The sequence below is a fragment of the Vespa velutina genome, chromosome 2, assembly GCF_912470025.1.
Source record: "Vespa velutina chromosome 2, iVesVel2.1, whole genome shotgun sequence".
Taxonomy (NCBI): Eukaryota; Metazoa; Arthropoda; class Insecta; order Hymenoptera; family Vespidae; genus Vespa; species Vespa velutina.
The window spans coordinates 14,837,659-14,865,654 of record NC_062189.1 but is presented as its reverse complement, the minus strand read 5'-3'; the positions used below and the strand labels follow the sequence as shown (position 1 = coordinate 14,865,654).

Below are 27,996 nucleotides of genomic sequence, written 5' to 3'. Positions count from 1 at the left end.
TTTATTTGAAAAATGATGATTACGTTTTATAGCTTCCTTATCGTGTTTAGAAAAAATAATGTCGACCTCGGAAAAATCTTTGACGTTGAATTGTGCACTTCGAAATCGAGCCATTTAGTTATATCACGAAGATATTATTTACAAGGCTGTCCGGAGCACGCGATGCGGACTAATCCTCTAATTCACGACGCACTTTCCATTCGCCTACTACGCGGTGTTATCGAGCTCCATTGCTCTCGGCGAACAATAGCTATTCTACAGATCAATATTCCACCGTCGGAATTTAATAATCCAATCCTGCCCGTTGCTGACGTCTAAAGGCCGATTAGCGGTGCTTTCGGTGGTTTCGGGGTGTTGGCGTTGATTTCATGAAAAGAACGAGAGGACCACACCCCTAACGTCCAAAAAATATTTCTTAATAGAGATTTACGATGCTACTTCGAGAAGTCTTTTCTATTATAATTTAACATGACGTTATGTGCGAGCTTCTAAATGAAATTGATCTTTCGATTTTCGTTATATTACAGATTCAATGATTTCATATCAAACGATAATAAAATTTATTTTCAATTACATTATAAATACATACGAACGATATATATCTCATTGAACTTCCTGTACTTAATTGATTTTTCAACTTTGTATTTATGTGAAAATCATTGTTATTAATGCGCTTGTCAATAACGATATCTTTCGTATACGTACATAGATATATGTCAATTTTTAAAGCTTTGCTATTTTAACTTTTTGAAACAGTACAATTGAAAATAAGAATTCTCTCTCTCTCTCTCTCTCTCTCTCTATATATATATATATATATATATATATATATGTATATATATATATATATTTCTCTCTCTCCTTATCTCATCCTCTCCTTCTTTCAATTATTATATAACTCTGATGCAACAAAAGTCGATGAAAATTTGGTACGCTTATCTACGAAATTACTTTGAAGAGTTAATCTCCCACGAGATTATCTCAACGATTCATGAGTATCCGTATTTAAACCGCATCATGAACATTGTTCGGTATAAAGGAAATAATATCTTAAGAATTAAGATATTGTAAGTATTTACTATATATATAATGTATAATACAATACATACGTCTTAGAAAAGAAAAAAATCCTTTCGAGCGGTGACAAGTTCACATCTTTTCTTTCTTCGAATGAATTTTCCTCTTCTCGTTGGTTTTATTTCGAATCCGTTTGCGAATACGATAAAGCCCGCTCAAAGGCTATACAGTTTCTTCGTTGAATCTTATTGCACATTGTTGAGATAGAGAAAGAAAGAACAAGAGAAAGAGAGAAAGAGAGAAAGAGAGAGAGAGAGAGAGAGAGAGAGAGAGAGAGAGAGAGAGAGAGAAAGAGAAATGGCGGAGACGATCGATGTGTTAAGAGATCCTCGAGGTCGCACCACCTTACTACTTTCGGAGTACTAAGAAATTCTATGCTCGTGCTGTGAGAGTATTAGTAAAGAAGAAGAAAAAAGAAGAAAGGGATAGAAAAGCCACATTGAAAGAAGCTTTCTTTTAGTAACGCTCATGGGTACTGACGAGAGAACAAACTAGAGCTCGGTACGTGGTTTTAACTCTGCGTTTATTTTTGACGAAAAAAGGGACGACTCGGTCACGTTAGAAGTGAACTACTAGACTGTTTCTCTTTTTCTCTCTTTCTATCTTACTCTTTCCATCTCTTTTATTTAAAAAGATAGTAGAAGCTGGTATTACCACATTCGTCGCATCCACATCGTTCACGAATGAAATCGATTTTATCAGAGTCCCGGAGAGACGTCGTAGCCATCGTGCACAGGAAAAACAGAAACAACTGCTGTGCAAGTTGGAGAACAGTAGGAGTATGAGAATAAGAGAAAGAAAAAGGAAAGCAACAGCAGAAGAGGAAGAAGAAGAGGAAGAAGAAGAGGAAGAAGAAGAGGAAGAAGAAGAAGAAAAAGAAGGAAAAGAATGAGAAAAAGTGGAACTAGGCTGAACTGTTGGTTAGTGAAGGGTAGATGGCTGTTGTTCAAGACTGAGTAAGTGAGAGAGAAAAAGAGAAGAGAAGAGAGAGAGAGAGAGAGAGAGAGAGAGAGAGAAAGACATAAATGCAGAGGTCCCTCGACCTCTCTCGGATGAAACGCGGATTGCACGCGAGTCTCTGAGCTTTTGAATCCTACATAGGCGTATGTGTAGATATCTATAAGTATGTATAAGTGTACGTAATACGTGTTTGTTGTGCTAACGTATACATACATACCTATATAGAGACATATGTATGAGACTACGTAGCTGATACGTGTTTTTCTTTTTCTTTCTCACTCTCTCTCTCTCTCTTTCTTTCTCTTTCTTTCTCTTTCTTTCTGAAAGATATAGGAGCACGTAGCAATGCTATCGTTCTTCTCGAATCCTACCGAAAAACTGATTTCCACCGTAGGGGAGCGATATTTTTTATGGTCGCGAGTAAGGTTCAGCCGGTGTAGGAAGTGGCTATAAAAGCTGACGGGTGACTCGTTTCTTCTTCCGAGTCTAGGTCGGTTCGATTTATTCGTTTTTCCTTTTCGTAGGAAAGGGATGAAGAAAGAGAGAGAACGAGGGAGAGTATAGAGGTATCTTTTCGCGTCGTAGCTGGATGAAAGTTCGTTCTCACGGAACACGAAAAGGAGAGGATAAGAAAGAAAATCGATCCACGTCTTTCTCTTTTCTTCTACTTCTCATTCGTTTTGATCGTTCGAAACGACTAAACATCGTACTACGTACGCGCGAGTTTTTAATGGTGTTCCTTTTTGTCTCTCTGTAGAACGTTCAATGTGACACGACGAGAACGATGTGTAATTTGTTGCTAGCGAACTTCGTGAAAAAGAACCAACTTGCGAGACTTTGGTGAAGAGGAAAGAGTAATACGTATATATATATATATATATATATATATATATATATATATGTGTGTGTGTATATAGAAAGACAGGAAGAGAGCGAAAAAAAATTCCAAGAGTAGCCGATCCAATTATATCCAGGCGCGACTCAACGTCGACTTTTCGAGAAAAGGAACGGTCCTTTCTGGAAATGCGGAAACAAGCGGTCCAAAAGCAGTCTCGCACGGCTTGCGGTCGTCGCAGAGACGAAAGTTTCATCAACTTTGCGGATACACGTACACGTATTTTCGCATTTGTGTGTGTACGTGTCGGCTTGGAAAATGAGAGCGAAGGAGAGAGAGAGAAAGAGAAAGAGAGAAAGAGAGAAAGAGAGAAGAGAAAGATAGAGGAAGATATATATATATATATATATATATATATATATATATATATAGAGTGAGAGGTGGTAGCTCGGTTCTAGTAGAGTGTCTACCGAAAGACAGTGTAAGAGAAAGCAAAGGAGGATAGAAACTGGCGCGAGAATAAGGAGGGTGGGGTGGGGACATTTCTGGGGTAAGGTGAAATAGAGATAGGAAGACACGCGTTTGAGCCTCAAATACGTCTGAGGTATTTCGAGTCCTTTGAAGCTACGACGAAAGCATCTCTTGGGGTAAAATAAATATATATGTAGAAAAGTTCAGACAGAGAAAGAAAGAAAGATAGAGAGAGGGGGAGAGAGAGAGAGAGAGAGAGAGAGAGAGAGAGAGAGAATCATTCGAGTTGAAATATGTATTATTATATGCTTTCATCTGTATTGAAGTTTAAAGAAAGCAAAGAACAGGAACGGAAAGTCCATTCGATTTTGTGTTTAGAGATCACAAAATTTGTCCTCTTTTACTCCTACTTCAACTTCTACTTGTATTTCTAGCTCGTGGCTAAACTTTCTGCTCTCTGCTTTTGAACTCTACTATCTCCCTTTTTTTTTCCCCTTCTTCACTTCTTTCCCTCCATATTTCCTTCGAGTCGCTACTTTAATCGAATTTTTTGCCGCTCTTCTTCTCTTTTCCCTTCTATCCTTGTGCCTATCCAGCTCATGGCAACATGAAATATGTAAACGGGTAAATACGATTTATGAACTTGTGACAGACGTTCGTGCCCGGTAAATATAAGAAAAAAAAGTTCGAAATTAAAAAGTGTTCATTCTTAAAATCGTCGGTAGTCGTTCATAATTTCATGAAGATCTATAGTTTGATCTTATTCCGATGAATTTTATTATCCGTTAAATTTGAAAACAAGTGACTTTACATGTGTATATATATATATATATATATATATATATAGATATGTATATACTTCCTTATCTTTACGTGAAAAAAATTCATCGATTATTTCATTCATTTTTTTTTTTTTTTAAATATTATTGATGTTCGAAAGTTATGCAAGATTAGATATTCATTATCTTACCTCTTGGACTTCTTTATAATTTTCCTTATTTGTTAATGGATATTAAACGTCTAGTCGGTCGATGAATACATAATAATCAATGTTATTATCAGTATATTATTTCCTGATGGTCTTTCAGAAATTTTCCTCAAAGTTTGATAGATAAGTATTACGAAATTAAAGGCGTTCTTAATTAGAACGTAATGAGGTAGCATCGGTCCAGTGAAGTCACCCCGTCCACTGTAGATTAGTTGGAAAGCTTTCTTCTTTTTCTCAGCAGACCGAGCAGCCTGTAGCACCTTTAGAAAGTAATTCAAGGAGAGATTATAAAGGACTTTGTAGGTTATTGGATTTCAACTTGAGATCCTTCGTGTCCATCTTTCTAAGTCGGGCCAAGATGAGATAGATATATAGATAGATAGATAAAATAGATAGATAGATAGATAGATAGATAGATAGATAGATAGATAGATAGATAAATAGTTGTGTGTAAGTGTATGTAGGTACGTTAGTATATGTAATATATATTACGTATATACATACAAGATGGGATGAAGACGATTAAGGATACCTTGGAACTTGGGAAATTTCAGTCTGCATTAATGATCAGGGAATACGATCGGGTAGTTATTGTTTTATGACCGCGAGCTAATATTCCTTGGCAACTCGATGAGCAACTGGTAATTTCATTATGACATAGTGAAACGTGTTGGACACCTTATGTTACTTGATGTTGCTTCCGGCAATCGTTTTACCTAAGTTTGTAAATATAATGTTATTACTTTATATATGATACCGTTTTTGAATATAATAAAATCGTTCGTTGATCTCGACAAATTTTACCATCTCTTTGTATTCTTTTTTTCTTTTTCCAAGTACGAGACGGATTTCATTCGATGAATTCTTTCTTATTCTTCCTTTTTTTTATTATTTAATTTAATCTTTGCTTTAACTTCTAATTAATTTACATAGACGCTCGGAGATGCCTACAATGAGTCTATTCTTGAATTCACGAGAGATCGTATTTCCTATTTAATTTTCTTTAATATCATCCAATATTCTTCCCCGTCGTGTAATTAAGAGAAAATAGGTAAAACGTTGAGAGAAGATAAATATTATATAGAAAAAAAAAAAATGTTTGTTGATTTTGATCAATCATATGACGTAGAAAATAGTAATTTACCGATGACTAGATAAATGAGAATGTACCAACAAGAATATGCATTTAATTGACGATGTTGCATCTCCTGAAAGGATAGTATGCGCTCATAAGCATTGTCGCGTATTATTGTTTTACGAGGATGAGCTAATATCCCTTGGCGACAGAACGTACATAACTGCTGATAATTTCGTTACGAGACGACGGAATGCTTGAACATACTTGATATGTCAACGGACAATTCATCGAAGTTAATTGGTATTGCATTGTAAGAGAAATTGTAATTTAAAGGAGAACATATAATTCCCTTGTACAAATATATATATATATATATATATATATATATATATATATATATGTATATATCAAATAATAAATGCAATAACAATTTTTTCAACTAAATGGAAAAAACGAAATTGTTTCCTTTAAAGATAAAAATCTAAACATACACATATAAAATGTATTTACTGATATTATATTATTCATATGTAAATGAATATTGTTTTGCGTTTTTCATTGACACGTAAAGTTTTTTTTAAACGGCAGTGAAGATTTTTGATAAGAACATAAGTCGGCCGAACGGAAGCCAAGAGAAAAGTTTTAAATTGGCAGGAAGCATGAAAGATCACGATCACGATTCACCTACTATCTCAGGTTCATCCACCTAACCGTCTCGTATTTTCTATCTTTCGTCTATCGTTTCTGTTCTTTGTAATTAAGTTAAGGGTACATTTAATTGGTACGCGTTGCACGTTTTATACTTAATTATCGGACAGCGCAAGTTGTTCAAAGCCGTTAATTTCGTATCGTTCGTACAAATCCATTGTCCGAACTAATTTCGAGAATCAGACTTTTTTGTCCGTTCTACGTTATCCTCTCCCTTTCAATTAGGTTAATTAAATATTTCAACGAATAATAAAATTCTACGGATTAATTCTAAGTAATATTTATAAATCTTATATATATATATATATACCTTTTTTAATTATTTACTACGGGCATTTACAAAAAAAAAAAAAAAAGAAAAAAAATCGATCTATATAAATAAAGGTAATTAAGACAATCATTCTCAAGTAGATTTATTTTAGATATTACAAGTGTAAAGTTTGTAAATTTTAATGAAATTACTTTTTGCTTCCTCTTGACTCAATTATTTTCGTTAAATTCTCACCTCGTTAAAGGATGTATCAGAAAAGTTATATTATCACCTTTTCATGAGAGGAGAAAGAGAAAGGATATATACAGAGATAGCGAGAGAGAGAGAGAGAGAGAGAGAGAAAGAGAAATAACAAGAGTTCGTACTACTGCTGTCATATCAAACAGTTCTACAGCGATAAAATCTGTTATCGTGGTATAATACTTAACTTCTTACTGTTATTCCAAAATGGCAAAACTCTGTTCATTTTGGGACCACTTGCTTTTAAAGATACATCCCTTAATCTATGTTTACGTGCTTCTTTCCGCTTTACTTCCAAGTGGTATTTTATATATATATATATATATATATATATGAACACATTACTACATGTTATATATATATATATATATATATATATATATATATATATGTATATATGTATATACCTGTATTCAATCTAAAAAGTATTCAAGGAAAAAAAAAGAAAAAGAGATGAAATCGTATAAAATAGAATTTTATTTTTGTTTTGTTCATTTTTCCTTTGCGCACAGATACACATACGTGTATATATAGAAAGAAAGAGATAGTTCGCTTTGTCGTCGAACAAAAAGAAATAATAGATCAATCAATAAATATATGTAGGTAAAGAAAGAGAGGGAGAGAGGGAGAGAGAGAGAAAGAGAGAAAGAGAGAGAGAGAGAGAGAGAGAGAGAGAAAATAGGAAGGAAAAGTCATAGGACGAACATTCTTATAGATTTATTGATAAAATCGTTTCTATCACTATGACGAACATTTTCCTCTTTTCTACATTTTTAAGAGATTTCTTTTACTGAGATAAAATTGAAAGTAGTGGTCGCGATAGATATTCTTCGTTAAAGAAATCTTGTCGTCGTAGTACGTACAAAGGATCGCGTGAAATCGAACTCTGACGAAACGAGGAGGGAGCCTTTGAAATCTCGTTTTACCGTGACTCTCAAGCTCGAACCAAAGTTCAAACCTATTCCCAGTTTCAACCCTCGAAAGCTTAACGAGTCCTTATCTACGATGATACCGTAGACTTTGATACGGAGAACGCGAGGCTGCGTCGAAGGAGACTTTGCTCGTTTTCTACGTGGCACCATAAGCGATCCAATTTCCACACGAGTATCATAGCTATCCGATAGCTCTCGGTATTTAGATAAACATCAAGACGAGCTTGAACGATTTAAACGAGTCCTTTAAACGAAATTACACTTGCCTCTAAGATAATTTGGCCAAATTTTACTTTTCTCTATCACACGCGTTTTAGATTGGTTTTGCTTGAATAAATAAATGAATAAATAAATAAATGAGTAAATAAATAAACAAACAAATAAATAAATAAATAAATAAATATATATCGTCGAAAATAAAGTGTCATTAAATAAGCACGTAATAACGAATAATATAAATACAGAGATGCACTGTTCGTTTAAAAAAAATAAATTGCATCGTTAAAGAAAATATATATATATATATATATATATAAGATAGCATATCTTTTAGGACGAAATATTGAGTATATTTATTATATATCGTATATCTCAATTTTCTTGTTGAGATTTAAATCTCGATGGAGATAAGTTACATATTTTTCCTTTTATATGAAGAGTTACGCGTTTTATCTTTCAAATGTCATTTCGCGTATAAGCTTGTTCCTCCTCGCACTTTATATCCACTCTTCTTTCGTTGGAATTCACAAGCTAAATGAAGAAAAGTCTAGCTGAGTCTGTATTCGTATTCTTTTATAGTCGTTCCTGTTTTGCAAAATTAAAAATTTCATTTAGGTTTAGGACGAAGACAGATAAAAGCGAGTATAATGTAGCTGTGCTGGAGAATGCGTGTCAGGTCCTCTTTTCTCTTGCTGCACGTAACAAACATCGTTCTGCCACATAATTTTCTGTATTCATGGGAAAAGAAAACTCTTGCGTTTCTTCGTAAGAAGTTGTTAAAAAGTACCAAGCATCTTTTCTCTCGCAACATCGACACAAAGACACATCTTGAGAGAATCTTATTTCTTTCAAAAGAAAAGGACCTGTCGTTTTTTTCTTCTTCTTCTTCTTCTTCTTCTTCTTCTTTCTCTTCTTTTTTTTCTTTTTCCTTCTACTTCCTCTTCTCATCAGCTCTTTATTTTACAAACAATGTGACATTTGTTTCTTTCATTTTTATCATCTTGGGACGAGACAACGTCACACGACGACAACAGAAACTACATTTTTTTACATTGGCTCTATGTTATAATATTTTCGAGATAGCGCTGGATATGTCGGACGTACTAAACCGTGTAATGTGGTTTTCTAACGACTCTGCTAAAGCGCTCTTTATGGAATTTACGATAGCCGCTTTGCTTTGTCTCATCGCGTCGCTTTTTATTTCAACGAGAAGTTTAGCGATCATGAATGTTTTTCTTGGCGTCAAAGAAAATAAAATAAGAAAATATCGTGCAATTTATGCGTTCGATCATCTAAAATCCTGCAAAAGTTTTAATTCGCAAAAATGATCGGACGCTTTTTTGAAATTGTTACAATGAATGGTTCTAAAGAATTTCAATTTTTTCAATGCTACAGGTTGATTAAAAAATTAAATAATTCTGAAAAATTGAATCGACTGTTCAGTTAAAAAAAAAAAAAAAAAGAGAGATAAAAAAAAATGATTACTCCATTTCAAAGAGCATACGATTATCATCTTTGCGAGTAAAAGCAGAATATCGTTTGTGGAAAATTTCATGTGATTAAATTTTTTTGAACTCATTGTAACATTTGTACGTTAATATAAACGATAAGAATGAAGTTTTGTGCGTAAAGCTGATAGTGGATTCATTTGTGAAAATCATAATGTTCCGAAATGCACGAAAGTTACGCTTTGATTATTTTCCCGTTAACGATGGCATTCATTTCATTTGGCAAATACACTCGGTTAGTTACATTACACCATCGTTACGAAATGATTCGTTGGCAATTGAATTTTTTTTCTCCCTTTTTAACATTTTATCGATCATTTTAATCGATAAAAATGTTAATCAAAATAAATAATAAGTTTAATCGAAAGAAATTATACGAAAAAATTCGATGATAGTTTTAATTACCTTTCATAAAAATATATGTATGAGAAAAGGATTAAATCCTTATTGATAGTGTAACGAGCGAAGATATCATAATTCATATCTCGGAGTCGTCGTTATCCATTCGACACGTATCTGAAGTTTACATAGTAAACTTTAATGCAAAATGTTCTGGCAGAATCGAGACGAGAATATCGATCGAATCGAGAATCGAGTTCGGCGCTTTGAAAAACGCAAACCGATAGATACTCTTTCTTTCTCTCTCTTTCTTTATTTTTTTTTTTTTCTTTTTTTTCTTTCTTTCTCTTTATCTTATGCATAGAAGAGAAGCTTTTTCTTCTCTTCTTTTAAAATTCTTTATAGCCTTTGACGAGGCATTCTCCTCCCTTCGTTGTGTCACGAACGTAACCTGAGGCGACGAGTTCCCGATTACTCTAAAGGTTTCCATTATTCCATTTTCAATTACGTTTAATCGTTAGTACATACGAACAGTTTCATGTACCAAGAAAAGCGTTCACGACGTTAATATATTCACCGTTCCTAATTACTACGGTAATACTTTCTTCTCGTTTTCTCACAATGCTGAAAAGTAATTAAAACTATCTAGTTTTTTTTCCATGTATCTAAAGGCGTCTAACTAATTGTTTAATTAATCAGAATCGAAGGATCCTGGATACTTTTTCTATGCTAATTACATATTTCTGTAAAAGTATTTATTTTATATAAAGATATATATATATATATATATATATATATATATATATGTATAAAATTTATTTCAAATGCATTTTTTTTTTAATTTTATTTTATTATCATTTAAATAGTTTCTACAGCGACATCGTAATCTTCTTAATATAGAAAGTTGATACGGAGTTTGCTACCAATTAAATATCGATATTTATATATGAAAATAATTATATTTATATATGAAAAGGTAAATCGAAAAATAATAACGTACAAAATAATCACAGATATATATATATATATATATATATATATATATATATATATATATATATATATTAATAATTTATTTACTGATTAGATCATAACATTTAGACAAGTTAATATTTCTAAGAGAAAAAAATCGATATTATTAATGAATGTGATTTTAAAAAATGTAAAGTATTAATTCAAAACGGTTAAATTTATTAAAATCTGACTAATTCTTGCTAAATTATTTTGGCTCTATCGATTTTTCTCTCGTTCCCGTGGCCTCAAACGGACGACGACCTCGACTATCCTATGGACCGCTGAGACTCTCCACCGACATAATGAACTGTTGCGAATTGCACTTTGTAAATGCAGCTATACGTCACGTAGACAGATGTACATGCATAACAATTAAACGGTACAGTTACGGGTCGCTCTCTCGCACTCGAGTACACCCGGTGTTACCAGCCCATACTTTTGACGTTTTTCAAGCGTTTTGCTTTAACATTTCATTGTTTAACCGTTGGTTCACGGACACGTTCACGTATATTTATGTAGCGTTGATATATACGAGGAAATTTCAATTCCATCGATTTGTTTGAATTGAACTGTGGCTTTTTCACATCAACGTTTTGTTTTCCCTTGACAACTATCCGAGAATTTTAATTATTTTACAATACAAATAATTCCTCTTGCCTTTTATCATTATAAATAAATAAGAAAATGATGGATAATAAAAAGAGAGATGATATCATCTTTCCTTCTTTACCTAGTTTTCATATTCCTTCCTCTTTCTATTATTGATCGATATGGCAGGACAAATTTTAACATTTTATCGGTCACGATACGAATCGAAAGAATAATATTCTCAGATCGTGCCAAGTAATAGATTATTCTTGGCGCTCGTACTGCATTGCATTGTTAAGACGACTCAAATAGATATACATTATGTTAACTTTCATCTCGATTCTGAATCTTTTATTCGATTGTAAAGAAAGTCGATCTAACGGGTTATTCTACTTTTTTTTACAAAAGTTTTTACCAATATTCAACATAACAGGTACATATATCAATTAATATATAGATAAAAAGAATGAAATAATTTTAACTATTTTGAAAATCCAATTAAAGTTATGCTCGAACATCGTACACGTATAGGTACACACATACACACACACACACACACACACACACACACATATATATATATATATATATATATATATATATATATATATATATATATAGAGAGAGAGAGAGAGAGAGAGAATTGGTAAAAGTAAAGTTAGCGATATAAAGTAAAACTTCCTTCAAGTTCATCGAAAGAAGTTACACAGATCGTTGATATGGAACTAATACAAAAAAAAAAAAAAAAAAGGAAAAAAAAAAAGATAAACGAACTCGGCGAGTTTCGAAAGATTAGAAATATTATCGTTTCTTTTTCAGAGTTTATCGGAACAAAAATACAACGAAAAAAAAAAAAAAAAAAAAAAAAGAAAAAACAAGATATATAGAGAAAACAAAGTGAGAGTGGAAGCTTCGGTTTTCATTTCGCAGTTTTCTTTTTCTTCGAGCTTTTTATACCATTATCCTTGCACGGAAAAATGTATGTCATACTTTATACACACACACACACACACACACACACACACACACATATATATATATATATATATGTCTATATATATACAAATAGAAGGAGAAGAAAAGCACGAATATTTTCGGAAGCTCAATGTGAGTATCGGAGCTTAGACGTTCGCGGCCTTTGCATTCTAGCTTTCTGTACAATTTGATTTACGTTTCACTTTAATCCGTTGAGTGTCACCGGTCTTTCTTACCTCTTTCTCTATCTCTCTCTCTATCTCTCTCTCTCTCTCTCTCTCTCTCTCTCTCTCTTTTACTCTTTTGGAAACTCTCGAAAGAGCATCTTGTGATACTTTTTCCAGCTATATGCATTACTTAGCACAGCTTGGAAACACATCTAACCGAAGTAAAAATCTGCCCAGAGATGCGAGTACTATCTTTCATTTTTCTTTCCCCCCTTCTCTCCCCCCCCCCTCCCTTTGCTTTTTCTTTCTCTTCAGAGAGAGAAATACGTTTGTTTCTTTTTTTGTTCGTCCTTTTTTTCTTTTGTCTTTTTTTTCTTTTTTTTTTTTTTTTTGGTCGCTGACATCATTTCAATTCGTCGAAATATTTTATTCTTTACTATCCTTAATTAAAGAGATTACAAAGGTGTGTTCGCTTTATCTTATCTATTAAAGAATTAATTGCTTTTTTTTCTTCTTTTTTTTCTTTTTTTTTTTTTTTTTTTTCTTCTTTCTATTCTATGAAATATAAAACAACATTTAACTTTTCCCTTTTTGTTATTTAATATCGTTGTTCAAGATATTCGAAAGGAATGAAATTAGAGTGATTCGATGGTTGTTGATTAAATGAGTTTAGAAGTATGTCGAAAATGGTCGTGCTAATAATATCTATTTCGTGAAATTACAATGGGTGTGACCACTTACTTGACACTCGTAGGTCCCATTGTCTCTTTCTTGGACGTATTTGATTTGAAGAGTCCAATCGTCCGAACCTTCGGCGTGTAACACTTGAAACCGCTCGTCGTTCGTGTACGTGAACGTTGAACTCGTTAGGACATGGAAGTCACGACGACGGATCCACGAGATCTGTAACATGATCGTTAACTTGAATTACTTTCATGTTTTATTTGCTCTCCGCGTAACGTGTGTTCTCGTAGAAGGACACGGAAGGTATGAAACATGCTCGAGAGTAAAGTTCAAACGTCCTCTGGGTAAGTACGTAATAAAGGTATAAACAAGTTCTTGGAAATACACGTTCGTTCTTAGATATATACGCCTTTAGTTCTCGTATTGTTTATAACTTTGTGTTTATATTTTATATTTTCGTCGTACGATAAGTGAACGTGAATGAATTCAAAAGAATTTAACTAATGATACGAACATATACGTATAGATCTGTTTTATACGATATATACATACATGCATAGATAATCCGTTATTATAATTTATTATCATAAATTAATTATAAGAATTTATATTCCAATAATCTCATTATATATAATATTTGATATACCGAATAACTTGCAATTACGGAGTATTGCATTAATTATACAGAAGGATGAATGATCGCAAATAGAATTTTCGAGTATTCGCGATACACGCGTTGAATCCCTAGAGTGCTTTACGGAATTTGCAAGACGAAGGGAACGAAACCCCGAAAACCACGTATATGTACATATATATATATATATATATATATATATACACATATACATACAACTACGTATGTATTCTCGTTCGTCTATCGTCGATTTCATATCCTATGTACATTCATTTCAGCGAAACGAACTTGTAAGACAATTTTGAAGAAAAGACGATGACGATATCCGCACGAACGAGAAAATTGCGATAGTCGGAAATATAATCCGGGTCTCTAAGGAATGTCAGAGATTCACCTCCCTTACTCTTTATCCTCCTACTACTTCCCTCCTTTTTCTTCCTCATTCCTCTTCCTTCTTACTCATGACCGTTATTCCTTTCGTTTCTTCTCCCCTACCGTTTTAAGATTATTGCGGAAAGAGAATGCATAAAACATAAGGCATAAACCGACGAAAGCCAATCACGGTCGTCGCGTTTCGACGTCGTTTTTCCGGTATAAAGCATGCGAAGGGCTGAGTTCTTGGATTACGCATAATAATACATATTTGTATGGCGCTTATCGTGATACCTAGTTACCTATATCATCCTTGAAATATCGATTTCTTCCGGAATAAACACACCCACACACACACACACATATTTACCTAGATATAAACCATTTTTGATATTATTATATATATTTATATTTATACGTTAGCCGTTTTACTTTACAACCTTCTTTATTTTATAGACGAGAAAGAACATTGACGTTTCTCCGACTCCATACCTATTTATGGTGTTAGACTTTTATTCGAGTAACGAGAAGAATTATCGATTTCCCTATTTCTCTATTTCTCATTCTTAAATTTTTTTCCGTCTGGTTTCGAATAAATCAGATTTTAGATCCAAATTATGATCGAAGATTTTGTACGAGAGGACAACTTAATCCACTCGATGAAGGCCGCTGTTGGTCCCCATTGAAAACTCCTTGGGTCAAGCATCAACTTATCAATAGTTTTCAATAGATTTCCCGTTACTCGCGAAGAATCTTCCTTCTTATTCTCGAAGAGGACTTCCTTACTCGTTTGAAGTTTTTTACGGTGGACAGAGTTTAACCGGAAACGTTCGACGTGTTTTTCTTCAACTTAAAACTTCGACCCCCATCGTAGAACTCTATCTACAATTTTGCTATCGTTTCTAGACCAGTACTGGTTTACATCTTAGTTTGATTTTTGTTCTGCCAACTTTCGTTGACGTCAATGAGAATGTTCAAGATGAAAACTCAACCGTAAAATAAATCCCTGCTCACATATATCGAATGCCCGTGCTCCTTCGGAATCAAACAAAGAACGATACTCTACATCGCTGTCATCTTTTGATATTTTCTTTTTATTATACGTGGATAACTATTTGAAACAAACGAAAATAGAATATCTGACCGAGTTTGATTATAACGAATCATTTTTGATTTGATAAACGTTTCAAAATTTAATCACAACGATTTATCGTTTTATTTAATTGTATTTTTTGATTGGAGTAAATACACGGAGCAACGTACAAATGTAAAGACCTTTTATACGGGTTATTAATTTACAAATTTCGTTTTGATAATGATCTAATATCGAGAACGATATCGTAATTGGACGCACGTAACAGTTCCAAGTGTTTGTTATGAACATATATGCACATACGCATGCATACGTACACTCATGCATACGTACACGCATATGTATATGCATAATATCGATTTTATCGGGACAGAATAGAATTACATAAAGCACCTATATATATATATATATATATATATATATATATATATATATCGCATTTCATTTAAAAACCAAACGTTATAATGAACTATAGCAACTTTCATTTTACTTGTCGGGATGAGAAGCATTTTCTATGTTGCTAATAATTCGTTACATATAGAAGGTGGTAACAATAGAAGAGAATTAATTAGGGCGGAAAGAAAATAATTAGTCGTGGCATATAATATGAATTTAATTAAAAAGCTGAGAAGGACTCATTGATATAACGTAAATAATGATGATGTTCCTATGTTTAATTTTATTACATCGAAAAGAGGCATTGTTGCTCGGTGAGAATTTATGTGAGAGTGATAAAAATGTGAGGAAAAAAAAATATATATATATATATATATATATATATTATGATTTAAATTGGTTAATAATAACGTATCGACTTATCAATTTATTTTATTTTTAATTTATATTTCTTTTTACATTATAATTTTGATTACGGTTAATTGATTCAAATGCAATATTTAAACCAAAAAAAAAAAAAAAAAGAAAAAAAAAGAAAAAAGAAAAGAAGGAAGAAAGAAAAAAGGAAAGAAATCATAACCTTAATTGAAAGATCAAATTAATACTATTCAAGCAAGAAAAAGAGATACTTTATAGAAGAGAAAACTTTTGAAAATAAAAGGATTATTTTAATTTTATTTGATAAAAGTAGAAAGTTTATCTCGAAAGTAAATTCTCTGACTCGGCTCGAAAAATTCAAAAAATAACTGAAAAAAAAAGAGCAACGCCGTCGAGATATCCTTTATGTTTCTCTTTTTCTACCTTCCTTGTGGTCGCGCGAAAATATTTACAGTGTCAGATTAAAATGGGCGACGGGGTGTAACGCAAACGTCACGCACAAGCGGAGTCGAGCGGGCCTCCTTTGCTTATCTTGGCAGCGCACTCGAGTTTCGCCAGAATCAAGATCCACCTTGAATAACGTTCAACGAGAACGGAACATAAACAAAGTGAACGAGAAAGAGAGAAAGAGAGAGAGAGAGAGAGAGAGAGAGAGAGAGGGAGAGGCAGAGAGTGAGAGAGGGAGAGAGAGAGAGAGAGACAGGGAGAAAGAGAGAGAGAGAGAGAGAGAGAGATATCGATGGTTAGAATGGAATTCCCGTTGGTGGTTGCGTTCGCGAGCTTAAGTTCCAAGTTTTGTGGCTCCCTTCGAACGAAACAAGAAAGAGAGAGAGAGAGAGAGAGAGAGAGAGAGAGAGAGAGAGAGAGAGTCGACTATGTCGTTGTTTTTACGAAATGGTATCGAAGCACGCAAGATCTCTGCGTTGGGTAGTCGTTAATCAAGCCTTTTGCGATCGTTAACACGTTAATGGAGTTACGCAGAGGATGTTTGGGAAAACCGAGCAACGCGTTCACCTTTAGACGGTGCATTACTGTTCGCTTCTCTATAAACAAGACAATAAAATTAATGCTCGTAAAGGGATTAGGACACGTTAGTGTAGGAGAGTGAGACAGAGGGAAAAATAAAAGAGAAGGAGGATAAAGCCAGAGACAGACGGAAACGAAGGCTCACAATGGCTCGGCACGCACGGACAATGGACCATTCGGATAACCCAAATCTGTCCGACGATTCGCATCGTTCGCTGCAGGATGTTACTGGTACTCTGCTGCTTCTGGTGCTGCTTCTACTGCTGCTTAGTTGTGCTGTTCGGTTCGTTGCCAAGAAAGCCGAGCGTCCGGGTCGCGAACTGCGAGAAGATTCGAGACTCTCTGGGGATCTGGAAAGAGGGTTGCGTCTGCCTTTTCCTCTCTTCTACTTGGAATAAGAAAAGACGTGTTTCTCGGCTCATTCCTCCTCTCACACTCTGTCTCTCTCTCTCTCTCTCTCTCTCTCTTTCCTCTTCTTTCTCTATCTCTTTCTTTCATTTTCTTTCTCTGGTTTCTTCTTTTTTGAAATCAAATGTAATAGTACTGTTGCTAGGTACATGTATATATGTATATACATAGATATCTACGTAGGTATAATGGGTACTATAGCGTTCCGAGCTCGTAACGTTAGAAAGTAAATTTCTTCTCGATGTATTCCTTTTTTTTTTTTTTTTCATCCTTTTTACCTTTCTTCCTTTTCGTTGTTACTATTTCTTTTCAGAGGTATTATATAATGTATGGTTTAACGCGTTCACGTAATCATTGTACAGATTATGGGGAAATGTTGTTGTATAGAGATGTAATACGGTAGATTAAGTTCGAAATCTTTAGCGTAACACAGATGGAATCAAAGTTATTTCCAATGATATAACTATACGAAATAGCTTCCTTACCTCGGCATCCGAGACGGTTCTGTCTGCCAAATTGCGAACTTTGCAGTGCAAGAAAGCCGTGCCACCCAATTGTACTGTGACGTTCGAAACGGTGTTGTTGTCGTTTGCATCGTTGATTCTTTGTAGTTCATCTAAATTGCTCAGCCACAATGCTCTCCAGTCTGATGGTATGTTGTAAGGTATACGCCGATCTGAAAGGAAAAGACCTGATGGTGGAATAACATTAATATCTTCTTTCAATGTATTCCCGTTTAAACGTAAAAGAAAAAGGAAAAGATCAATAAAGAAATAGAAAAGTTGATTTTAATAAAATACGATTTTAATAATCGAGTGCATGATGTCGCGAAATATCGTATCGGAAACGATATATTCGAGATAGATGTATCGCCTGAAATTTTTACCTTTTCTTCCTCCATCTCTCTTTTTTCTATAGCGCCAACGGTGCTTGGGTAAAAATACTCTGGCAGAAGAAAAAGTATGACGATTTGTAACGGAAACGTGCATATTCGTTCGAGTGTTACATAAGACGAGACTTGTGAAATACAGCGATCGGAAAAAGAAGTGAGAAGGGGGAGGGATCTCGTTCGATTCATTGCATCGAAAAAATAAGAATACGAATGACGTGATGGTTTCAATGAAAACTGAAATGAAGGTAAAGAATGATTTTAAAAAAAGTAATCAAATTTTTCGAACGAACAAATATCGATCGATCGTTCGTTGATCATTTTATTCCTTAAACTTTATTTTCCTTATAATTCTACGAATAATTCTCTAGTAATAAAACTAGCCAAAAAATTTGAGTAAAACGTAATGCGATTCAGAATTTCGAAGGAAAAAATTCAGTACTTTTTATAAATCTTTTCGTTGGAAAGACGGAATCCTTATCGTAGAAACGATTTCTCGTGATGCTAAGAAAATGTGACTCTATCACGAGCAGAGCTAGTCCTATACATATATACGTATAGATACACGTTTGTGTATATATATATATATATATATATATATATATATATATATATATATATATGTATATATATATAGTATGACAAATATACTATATGTGTATGTATATATAATGTATATGTGTATATATGTATATATACAACAAATGGAGGTAGTATACATTTTTGAGGAACCTAACGTTTCCCGTGGCATCGACCAGGTGATTTAGGATGTTTGCCTTCGACGCCGAATTACTATTCGATGAGACTCACCCAATAGGTTCGCTTTGGAGGAATATCTCCCTCTCTCATGCTTTCTGACCTCATTTAAATAATCCATAGATACGTAACTGCGGTACATGTCTTTTACCTCGTTTTTAAAAGGCTATGAAGGAACGATAAAGTACATCAATCTTTTAAGCGCACTCTTACTGGAAAGCTTCCTTTTCTTTTTTCTTTTCTTTTTCTTTTTTTCTTTTTTATTTTTTTCATCTCATTATCATCATTAATAAATTAGTAATACGTTTTTATAGGACCATAAACTATGTGTATTCGTAACGTATCTAAAAACAAGTGAACCATTAACGAAGATCGCAGGGATATGTAGTTACATCAGTGACGATGATTCGGACATGTCGCGAACCTCAAGCGCGTAACATGTATACATACATATGTATGTACGTATGTACGTGTGTGTATGTGAATCTATGTATGTCTGTACACATTTCGCGTGTGCACAATTTGGTTGGACCCGAAATGTTCCAACTTCCGTTTCTCCACACATTTTCCACACATCGTCCACAAGGATGATGAAATGAGAATTTCAGAGGAATACAATGACACTGACTAAACGGAGTCGATGGTATGTACATACTTGTATATATTACATAAATTTCAATGAATGAAAGTCTATATAAATTTTGTAAGTAAATTAATCATGTATGTAAATCTTAATGAAATCACTTAAATTCATAAAAATTTCATTACGAATCAATGGTCGTATCTGATCGAATTGGATTCTGATAGCATAGGATAGATAGATACATAGATAGATAGATACATAGGTAATTGACATACGTCGCGTTTCTCGTCACGGCACGTTGCCTCGCCGATTTAACATAACCGTCTGGTTCGATAAATCTCCGGAACGTTTGACGCATCTCTGGGCGATAGAAAATCGCGTGCAAGTAGAAAAGATTGTGTGTGTAAGAGAGAAAGAGAGAGTGAGAGGGAAAGAGAGAAAGAGAGAGACAAAAAGAAAAGAAAAAAAAAACAGAAAGAAAGAAAAAGAAAGAGAAGGATCGACTCTAATGCATTTGACGATGTACGTAGAATAAAACGTGCACACAACCGATGCATGGTAGGAATTGGAAAGGGATGAATGGTGGTGAGGGTGGAAGGTGGAAGACTTGACGCAGTCGGTGCATCGATTCAACGCAGAAATTTCTCCGTGTACCGGCGACGAGGCGACGGCTGCACGTCCTTCTATCACGCTTTGCCACCCCTTTAACTCGTTCACAATCGACCCAGACCATCTCGAAGTTCGTTGCTTCGCTTGCGTGCGTCTCGTCTTGAATTCGATTGGCGCTTGAAAAGTTTATCGCACTAGGTGCACGTCTAGGCGTTTGTTCGCGAATAAACAGACCAATGAATTGAGTTTCGCCGAGCTCTGTAACGAGAGCTGAATGCATTCCATTCGAATTACCTTACTCAGTCTCATTCTATCTCTTTTGGTTTTTAATTTCTTCTTTTTTTTTTCTTTTTTTTTATGCTTTTCTTTCATCTGTCTCCCTTTCAAAGCAAAATGGAAATTTCTCGCTAGGTTCGATTACATATTCATGGTAAATAATAACAGAGGAATAGATCGAAGGATATTCTATAGATCAATGAAGGATGTTGATGCATATGTGCGTACCCTTAGCGATTCACAGGACTTTCCCTTAAGTGTAATATATCGTTATAGCAAAATGTTTGTCCTTGGGAATTTATTGAAAACTCTTGCTTAGAAAATTTATCCGAATAAACAATACATTGCCAGCATTGTTAGAGTTTAGTTATTTTCTTGAATAATCACGTGGTCTTTGAAAATGTATTAGATCGAATGAAAGAAATAAATATAGAAAGTAGATAATTTAAAAGAAGAAAAAAAAAAAAACATGCCAAGAACGTTCGTATGGAGTGTACGTTTAAGATAACAATTTTTTATGAGTCAATACGATAACAAGAACAAGGACGTGAAATTATTTAAACATTTCATACGAATTCTTCTGAAAGATTTACGATCTATTAGTATCTCTCTTTTCCTTTCCCTTTCTTTTTTCCAATTTCATTATTATCTTCATTTATTGAATTCGAGAGAAGTCATAAGAAGTCATCATACACTCGAACGAATAAATTTTCGATTTCTAACAGTTCAATAAGAGCTTTACTAGGAACACTGATCATCTTTCTTAACTTAGAAATAGTACGATTAACACGAGAAACTAATATCACTCAACAATTATATCTCAATCCGTCAAATATATTGTTATAAGCTTTTATATTCACGAAGTGCTTTATATCGCTCATATTCTCTCTCACGAGCTTTCCAAGATCCATAACAAAGAAATTGCTCTCTACCATCAATTTACGTGAAAGGTATTTTGCAAAGAACAAAGTACGTATTCGAGCTTGCGTCACCGCCCTTTTTTTTTTTTCATCGCGACCAGTGGGTTTAGGATTCTGCCGCCCAGAAAAAGAGGGATGTATCCATCGTAAAAATCAACCATCATCGCTATTCATAGTGTGAGAAGCGCAACGTAACTCGTGCTCTCGCGTTGTTGCGATCGTGCATCTCAACAAAGGATGAGAAAAGAGAAAGGAGAAAAAACAAAGAGGATTATAACATAGATGGTAGAGAGAGAGAGAGAAAGAGGGGAGACAGAGAAAGAGAGAGAGAGAGAGAGAGAGATTGCTTCAGGATAATGGTATATCGCGAGCGACTATTCGAGTCGACAAATCGATTTTTTTCATCTAATTTACTTTCCCTTCTCTTTCATCTCGTACGAGACTGCAGGGGATATGTAATCGTATAAGCACGACATTGTTTTTAGAGAGGGATAGCGAGAGGGAGAGAGAGAGAGAGAGAGAGAGAGAGAGGGAGGAAGAGGCAACGATTAAATATACCCTGGATAAGTAGTTGAAGTTATATTCGAGGATAAAATTGTAATCGGAGAGGGATTAAGAAAGAGTGTTGAGGTTATTAAATGTATGTGGTTACGAAATAGACGATTAAAAGTGTAAATAGCCGTAACTGAGCTTCGATGGAATTAGAAGATTTTAATGAGGACTAAAGTCGTGTTGTCTTCGTCGTCTCGTAGTCATACAGTCCCGTCGTTGACGACTTGAAGAGAAAATTGTTCTGGATCAAAGGTCTGTCTGGATATTCAATGCTGATGAAACAATGGGAATCAAATCGCTGCGGGCGCTTTTGATATTACACGTTCAAACACAATCCTCAGCCTAGGCTTTCTCTAGTTTGCCTCAACGACCGATCATACTGACAATCCGGGCTAATATACGCACTATCATGTCTGTCAACTTTTGCTAATTCACAGATTAGTTCGTTACTTTTATGTTATTGCAATTTAATTATTATCGAGAGATAATAAGTTAATATTCATAGGATTCAAACACGTACCGATGAATTTGTATGTTAAAATCTTAATTAATGATTGCCATTTGATAAGAGAATGCTTTCTTAGTTTTTTCTTTTTTCCTTTTTTCTTCTTTTTCAATAACTTCTGTTTATATTCAGAAATAATAAAAAAAAGAGCAAACAAAAATAGAAATGAGTACACGTTATATCCGTAAACTTTGTTCTCTCTCTCTCTCTCTCTCTCTCTCTCTCTCTCTCTCCATCTGTATTTACATAATATTTTATATATTTTTAATCGAATAATCGATTTTTGTTTGTTTGAAGTATGACATTGAATGTCTTTATATGATATCGATTTTGTTATCGTTCAAATGATATTCCTTTTCTCCTTTCTCTTTTATAATCAAATTACTCGAAACGAATATTTATGAACATCTCTAGAATGAAATGAGTTAACGCTTTTGGCAAAAGCTATTTTACTGGCCGACCTAGATCGCCTTGTGGAGCTACAGATGCGACAACATGAAATATCATTAATTCCGCGGCTGGTGGAAATATGGAAGAGAAAAGAAAAAAAGCGTTTCTCTCTCTCTCTCTCTCTATTTATTTTTTTTGCTTACTTCTTTCTCTTGAGTCGGTGGCAATGTATTACCATGGCAAAATCAGAACTCCGGCGAATCTTAAATTTCTCTCTAGAAAATATAATATTTAAGAATATATGCGAAAATACGAGCGAGTAGGAAGAGTTTAAAGTTGGTAGGACGAAGGTAGATAGCTAAATAAAGATAAAGATAAAGAGAGAGAGAAAGAGAGAGAGAGAGAGAGAGAGAGAAAGAGAGAGAGAGAGAGAGAGTGAAAGAGCAAGATAGAAAGAGTCGTATGCATGGTAGAACCAAAATGTTACCGTACACTGTGGCATTACGTCTGCCTATCTGCTACGACCGCCTTAAACGTGTCGTTCGGTGCCACCACCTGCATACATACATGTAGTTTGCATAGGAATAGGATCTGCCATTCCGTGCGTGGTCTTTGCTTCGTAAAGAAACATACTCTATGTAGATGACTATCCTCTATATCCACTTGGTTGTATCCAAAATTCGACGAGGTATTTTCTCAGTAGCCCCTTACTTTTCACTTTTGGACAAGATCATTGCATCCCCGAAATGCACATTCTCTATTTCTATCTTCATCTTTGTATTCTTATCTCTATCTCTTTTATTTTTTATTTTTTTTTTTTTCACTCTTGTAAAAGTTCCCAAATTTTATCGAATTTCGTTTAAAATCTACAAAACATTGTACGTATAGAATTCCGTAAAACGATCCTTACACGTGAGATAGTTTAGAACGATCGTTAACTCTCTAAATGGTATTTTGCATTTCATCTATTTTACAGAAACTTACGAAGAAGAACGTTCGTACGTTCGTCAAAAAGTTTCATAGCAATACCGTACTTTATCTCAAATTTAAAAGAGAACGATTATTATAACTGTCTTTATGAGATAATAATATATTATATCACGATGAACGTTCTTTTATTCTATGGGAATAGATGGTGGCAAACAAGGACGCTAACTTTTATTCGTACAGGCAAAGATTTCATTTTATATTATTAAAGACGATCTCATGATATTCTCTTTCTCTCTCTCTCTCTCTCTCTCTCTCTCTCTCTTTCTTTCTTTCTCTCTCTTTCTCTTTCTTTGTATATATATATATATTTCTTTTATTTTCTTTTTTCCTTTATAAGTTCTTTTCGCTGGAGAATTACGCGTTCTCCTAATGAGCATGAAAAGTATCACGAGAAACGGGTCAGTGTAATAGTACTTTTTTATTTTTTTTTTACTTTTTTTTTTTTTTTCCAAGAAATAAAGGATTCTTAAGATGCATTTTCTTCTTTCTTTCTTTTTCATCATAAGACGCATACACGCGTAATTATGTCTTCGCGAAAGATAGAACGAGCGAGTGAAAGAACGAGCGAGCGAGAGAGCGAGCGAATGAGAAAGAGAGAGAGAGAGAGAGAGAGAGAGAGAGAGAGAAAGAGAAAAGACAAGATACAAGAAAAGAGACAGACTGAAATTTCTTCACTTAGACCTTAAAACTTTGTCGTTCAAGTGAACGATGAGAAACGATGGGATAGAGGTCTCTTTCCTTTCTCGTGTTTCCTTTGAAATGCAAGTTAGAAGTATCATTTTCGAACTTTGTAGAATCCGAAGAGGTAAGAACCGTAATTAAATTTTGATATTGCAATCAAAGGTTTCGTTAATATCCAACATTGGTATAGAAAGTATCGTACGATGTAAGAGGAAGGTAATAGCGGTGATGGTGGTAGTTGTGGTCAAAAGAACGTTCAAGAACTTACAATTAACTACTTTTATTATCGACATTGAATCTTACACGAAGGTCGTGCTTAAATCATTGGAACCTCTTGTAAGATCTCTTCTCTTTATTCGTTTTTCCTTTTCTCTCTTTCTCTCTTTCTCTCTTTCAAAGCTTTCTCCAGTTATTAATAAATTTCACCAATTATAGTCATTTACTTACGGACGATCGTTCGTACTTATCTTTAATCGGCATTAATGTGCAATAGTTATTTAGCTTAGAAAGAGTGAGAGAGAGAGAGAGTGAGAGAGAGAGAGAGAAATCATTTAATACCTTAAGTCAATATAGTTGAGCTTTTATCTTCGCCCGTTGAATAAACGAGACAGTACGGCGAGTGTCTTAATTAGGAAGTTGGAGGAAGCGATAACGAGTGCTCATAACTCTGAGTAGTATGACGAGGAGAACGACGACAACGACGACGACGACGACGATGACGACGACGAAGAGGACGAGCTAGAGAAAGAGGAGAAAGAGGAAGGAGGAGGAAGAGGAGGACGAGGACACGAACACTTCACTGTAATTGCAGTCGTGCGAAATATGAGCAGCGAGTATAATGAATATGCGTTAACTTGCGTGCCCCATTATTTTTTATAGCGTATCCCTGCGAACGATGAGGGACGACTAGAAGCGCTTGCGGCATTTTACCGCAGGCGAAATTAATCGTTTGGTGGCACGTTCGAATAACTATAATTATCATCGTGTCCTCGTATTATAACGAGGTGGCAACATTGTGGTAACAGGCCAACGAGATTACATTCTCCGCTATGATTCACGAATCTCTATCGAAAATTGACTGTCTATCTACATATCTATCATCGGACGAACGAACGAACGAACGAACGAATCAATGGAAGTTTCAAGCGTTTCGTCAATTCGTTGCAACGACTCGTTTCGCGTTCCGATTAACTCGATTTCGAAATTCGGATCCGAACCTAGGCAGTTTTTCGATTCTCATCGGAAATGCAGGCAGGACTCCAATATAACGACCGTTAGCACTTTCGTCCTTCGTCCTATTCTCTCAAAAGCGTAGTACGACGTTTACTTGTGTGAGCGCGCGCCTCTCTATACGCTATACATAGATATGTATTCACGTAAACATATAGGTTCAGGAAACGAGATATCGATTAGTATGGACGCTTCTCGTCTGTCAGTTTTGGATCGATCCATTGGGTTCTCAACGTTTTACGACTATTTAACCTTCAATTAATTTCCATCAAAGCAAACGTTATATATATATATATATATTCGATGAAACTTCGAAATCTTATTAAAATTTCGACTCGGTCATGTAGAATTTCAATAAGATGTAACAAACGATGACTTCGTCCGGAATAATTAATATCTTTCGGAAGTGAATTTTTATAGATTGTAAATACGTTGTTATTCAACATAGTAAAAGGGAAAAAATAAAGAAAAGAAGAGAAAATTGAGTATGAAAGACGAACACTCGTTCGGTTGTCTGAAATCGATCGATCGATCGATTCGAAAGCTTTCGAAACCCTTCGAAAGCTCGTTCGAACGAAAGCGTTGATGTCCATTGAACGTTGGACGTTGCTGAGGACAAGGCTAATGGGTTGGCTCGTTCGGAAGCTAAAGGATGCGTCCGATGCTACCAAAGCGTTGTCCGTTATGTGAGGACGAAAGTGATGTCTCGTGAGAAGAGAAAGAGGACAACCTATTTAATCTTTTTCACGTCTTTTTTCTTCTTTTTCCTTTCTTTTTTCCTTTTCTCAAATGGTACTTCCTTAATCTTGCTTATGTCCTTAGTTGGTTCGTTTACTCAAATTCATTAAATAATATATTCTGAATAACAGAAAATTAATACGAGTTGAGTTGTAACGAGGTAAAAGGTAAGCGATGTACGACATTAGAGAGAAGTACAATTTTCACGAAAAGACGATAGTGCGTGTTTCTCTATGTGTATGAGAGAAAGAGAGAGAGAGAGAGAGAGAGAGAGAGAGAGAGAGAGAGAGAGAAATGGAAAATGCCGAAAAGGAAACGGTCCATTCCGTTGTTTCTCTCTTTCTCTTTCTCAGGTGAAATATGACCGTAGGTATGAGCGCGTATCCTTCCGTCGTCGAAGTAGAGAGGAACGAATAAAGAGAGTAGGAAGGTAGAGTAGTGGAAAACTCGAAAGCGAAAAGGAAGAGCAGGAAGAGAGGGAAGAGGAAAAGGATAGAAGGAGGGAAGGCGCAGGTTGGGGCTCGTGGCAAAAGAGGAGCACTTGAGACTGAACTTTGTGAGCTTTTGAATGCGAGACATAAGCTACCTGCCTTTTGTTTCTACGAGACAATGCGAAAGCTTATACAACGAGACGAGAGGCCGAGGTACCGTGGTGTAGTATGGAGAGGAAAGTAGGAAGAGGAGGTAGAGAAAGGGGTGGTAGGAGATGGTTAGAGGATGGAGAAGTAGCAGGGTGTCTACTGTACTTTACTTCGACTAGTTGGCCACGAGGCGTGGTTTCTTTCTCTCTCTCTCTCTCTCTCTCTCTCTCTCTCTCTCTCTCCTTCTCTTTCCCTTTTTTCTTTTTCTTTCTCTCTCTTATTTTTGCATTCTTTTCTTACCACTTGAAATATTCCCGATCTACGGGGCCACTTCGTAGCGAGAAAGTACCGACTTTTCTTGGTTAGCTGGCTTTAGGATTTTTTTCGAGCACGTCGCGAAACCTCTTTATTCTCGTATGTAGTAAAATTTGTGTTGTTCCTTTCGTAGTTTTATGTACATACATAGCTATTGTATTGTCGTGATACCGTTCCTATTCACGAATAAAAGTCTTCTGTGAAAATTGATTTTAACTACCATTAATTTTGTATATATTTTGAGTCTCGATTTAAATTCATATATATATATATATATATATATATATATATATATATATATATATATTTTTATACTTATAGAACAGAGGAAGATTAATTATTTTGTGAATTACGTCTTAATTATAGGAAGATACTGTCGTTATCGTAAAACAATTGACGCCAGAATGGATTTCATTAAACCATAATCTCTTGTCGTACGTATAGTACTTACATAGTTAAGTCCCAAGAGAATGTACGATTACATTTTATCCCTGTTCGCACGATGCTACGAGTCTACACGCATATTTATTCTCGATAAAGTGCGCCGACGTCAACGAAGACGGAAGCAGATTAATACACATCTCGATAGTGCACGAGCCGAATTGTACATAGAGGAACTC

General features: G+C 34.8%; 1 protein-coding gene across 10 annotated transcripts in view; it reads right to left on the bottom strand.

Moving 5' to 3' along the window:
* Nucleotides 1–27,996, bottom strand: part of LOC124957848 (zwei Ig domain protein zig-8) — a 195,643-nt gene that overhangs the window by 43,019 nt on the left and 124,628 nt on the right. For 5 of the 10 annotated variants that reach the window (XM_047515274.1, XM_047515272.1, XM_047515265.1 and 2 more), the window contains 2 exons: nt 17,847–18,052; nt 13,112–13,291 (listed from right to left, as the gene is read on the bottom strand). In XM_047515274.1, the coding sequence (XP_047371230.1) occupies nt 13,112–13,291; nt 17,847–18,052 (386 nt within the window). The remainder of the gene's footprint in view (nt 1–13,111; nt 13,292–17,846; nt 18,053–27,996) is intronic. The other 5 variants (XM_047515266.1, XM_047515273.1, XM_047515269.1 and 2 more) reach the window with 4 other exon arrangements.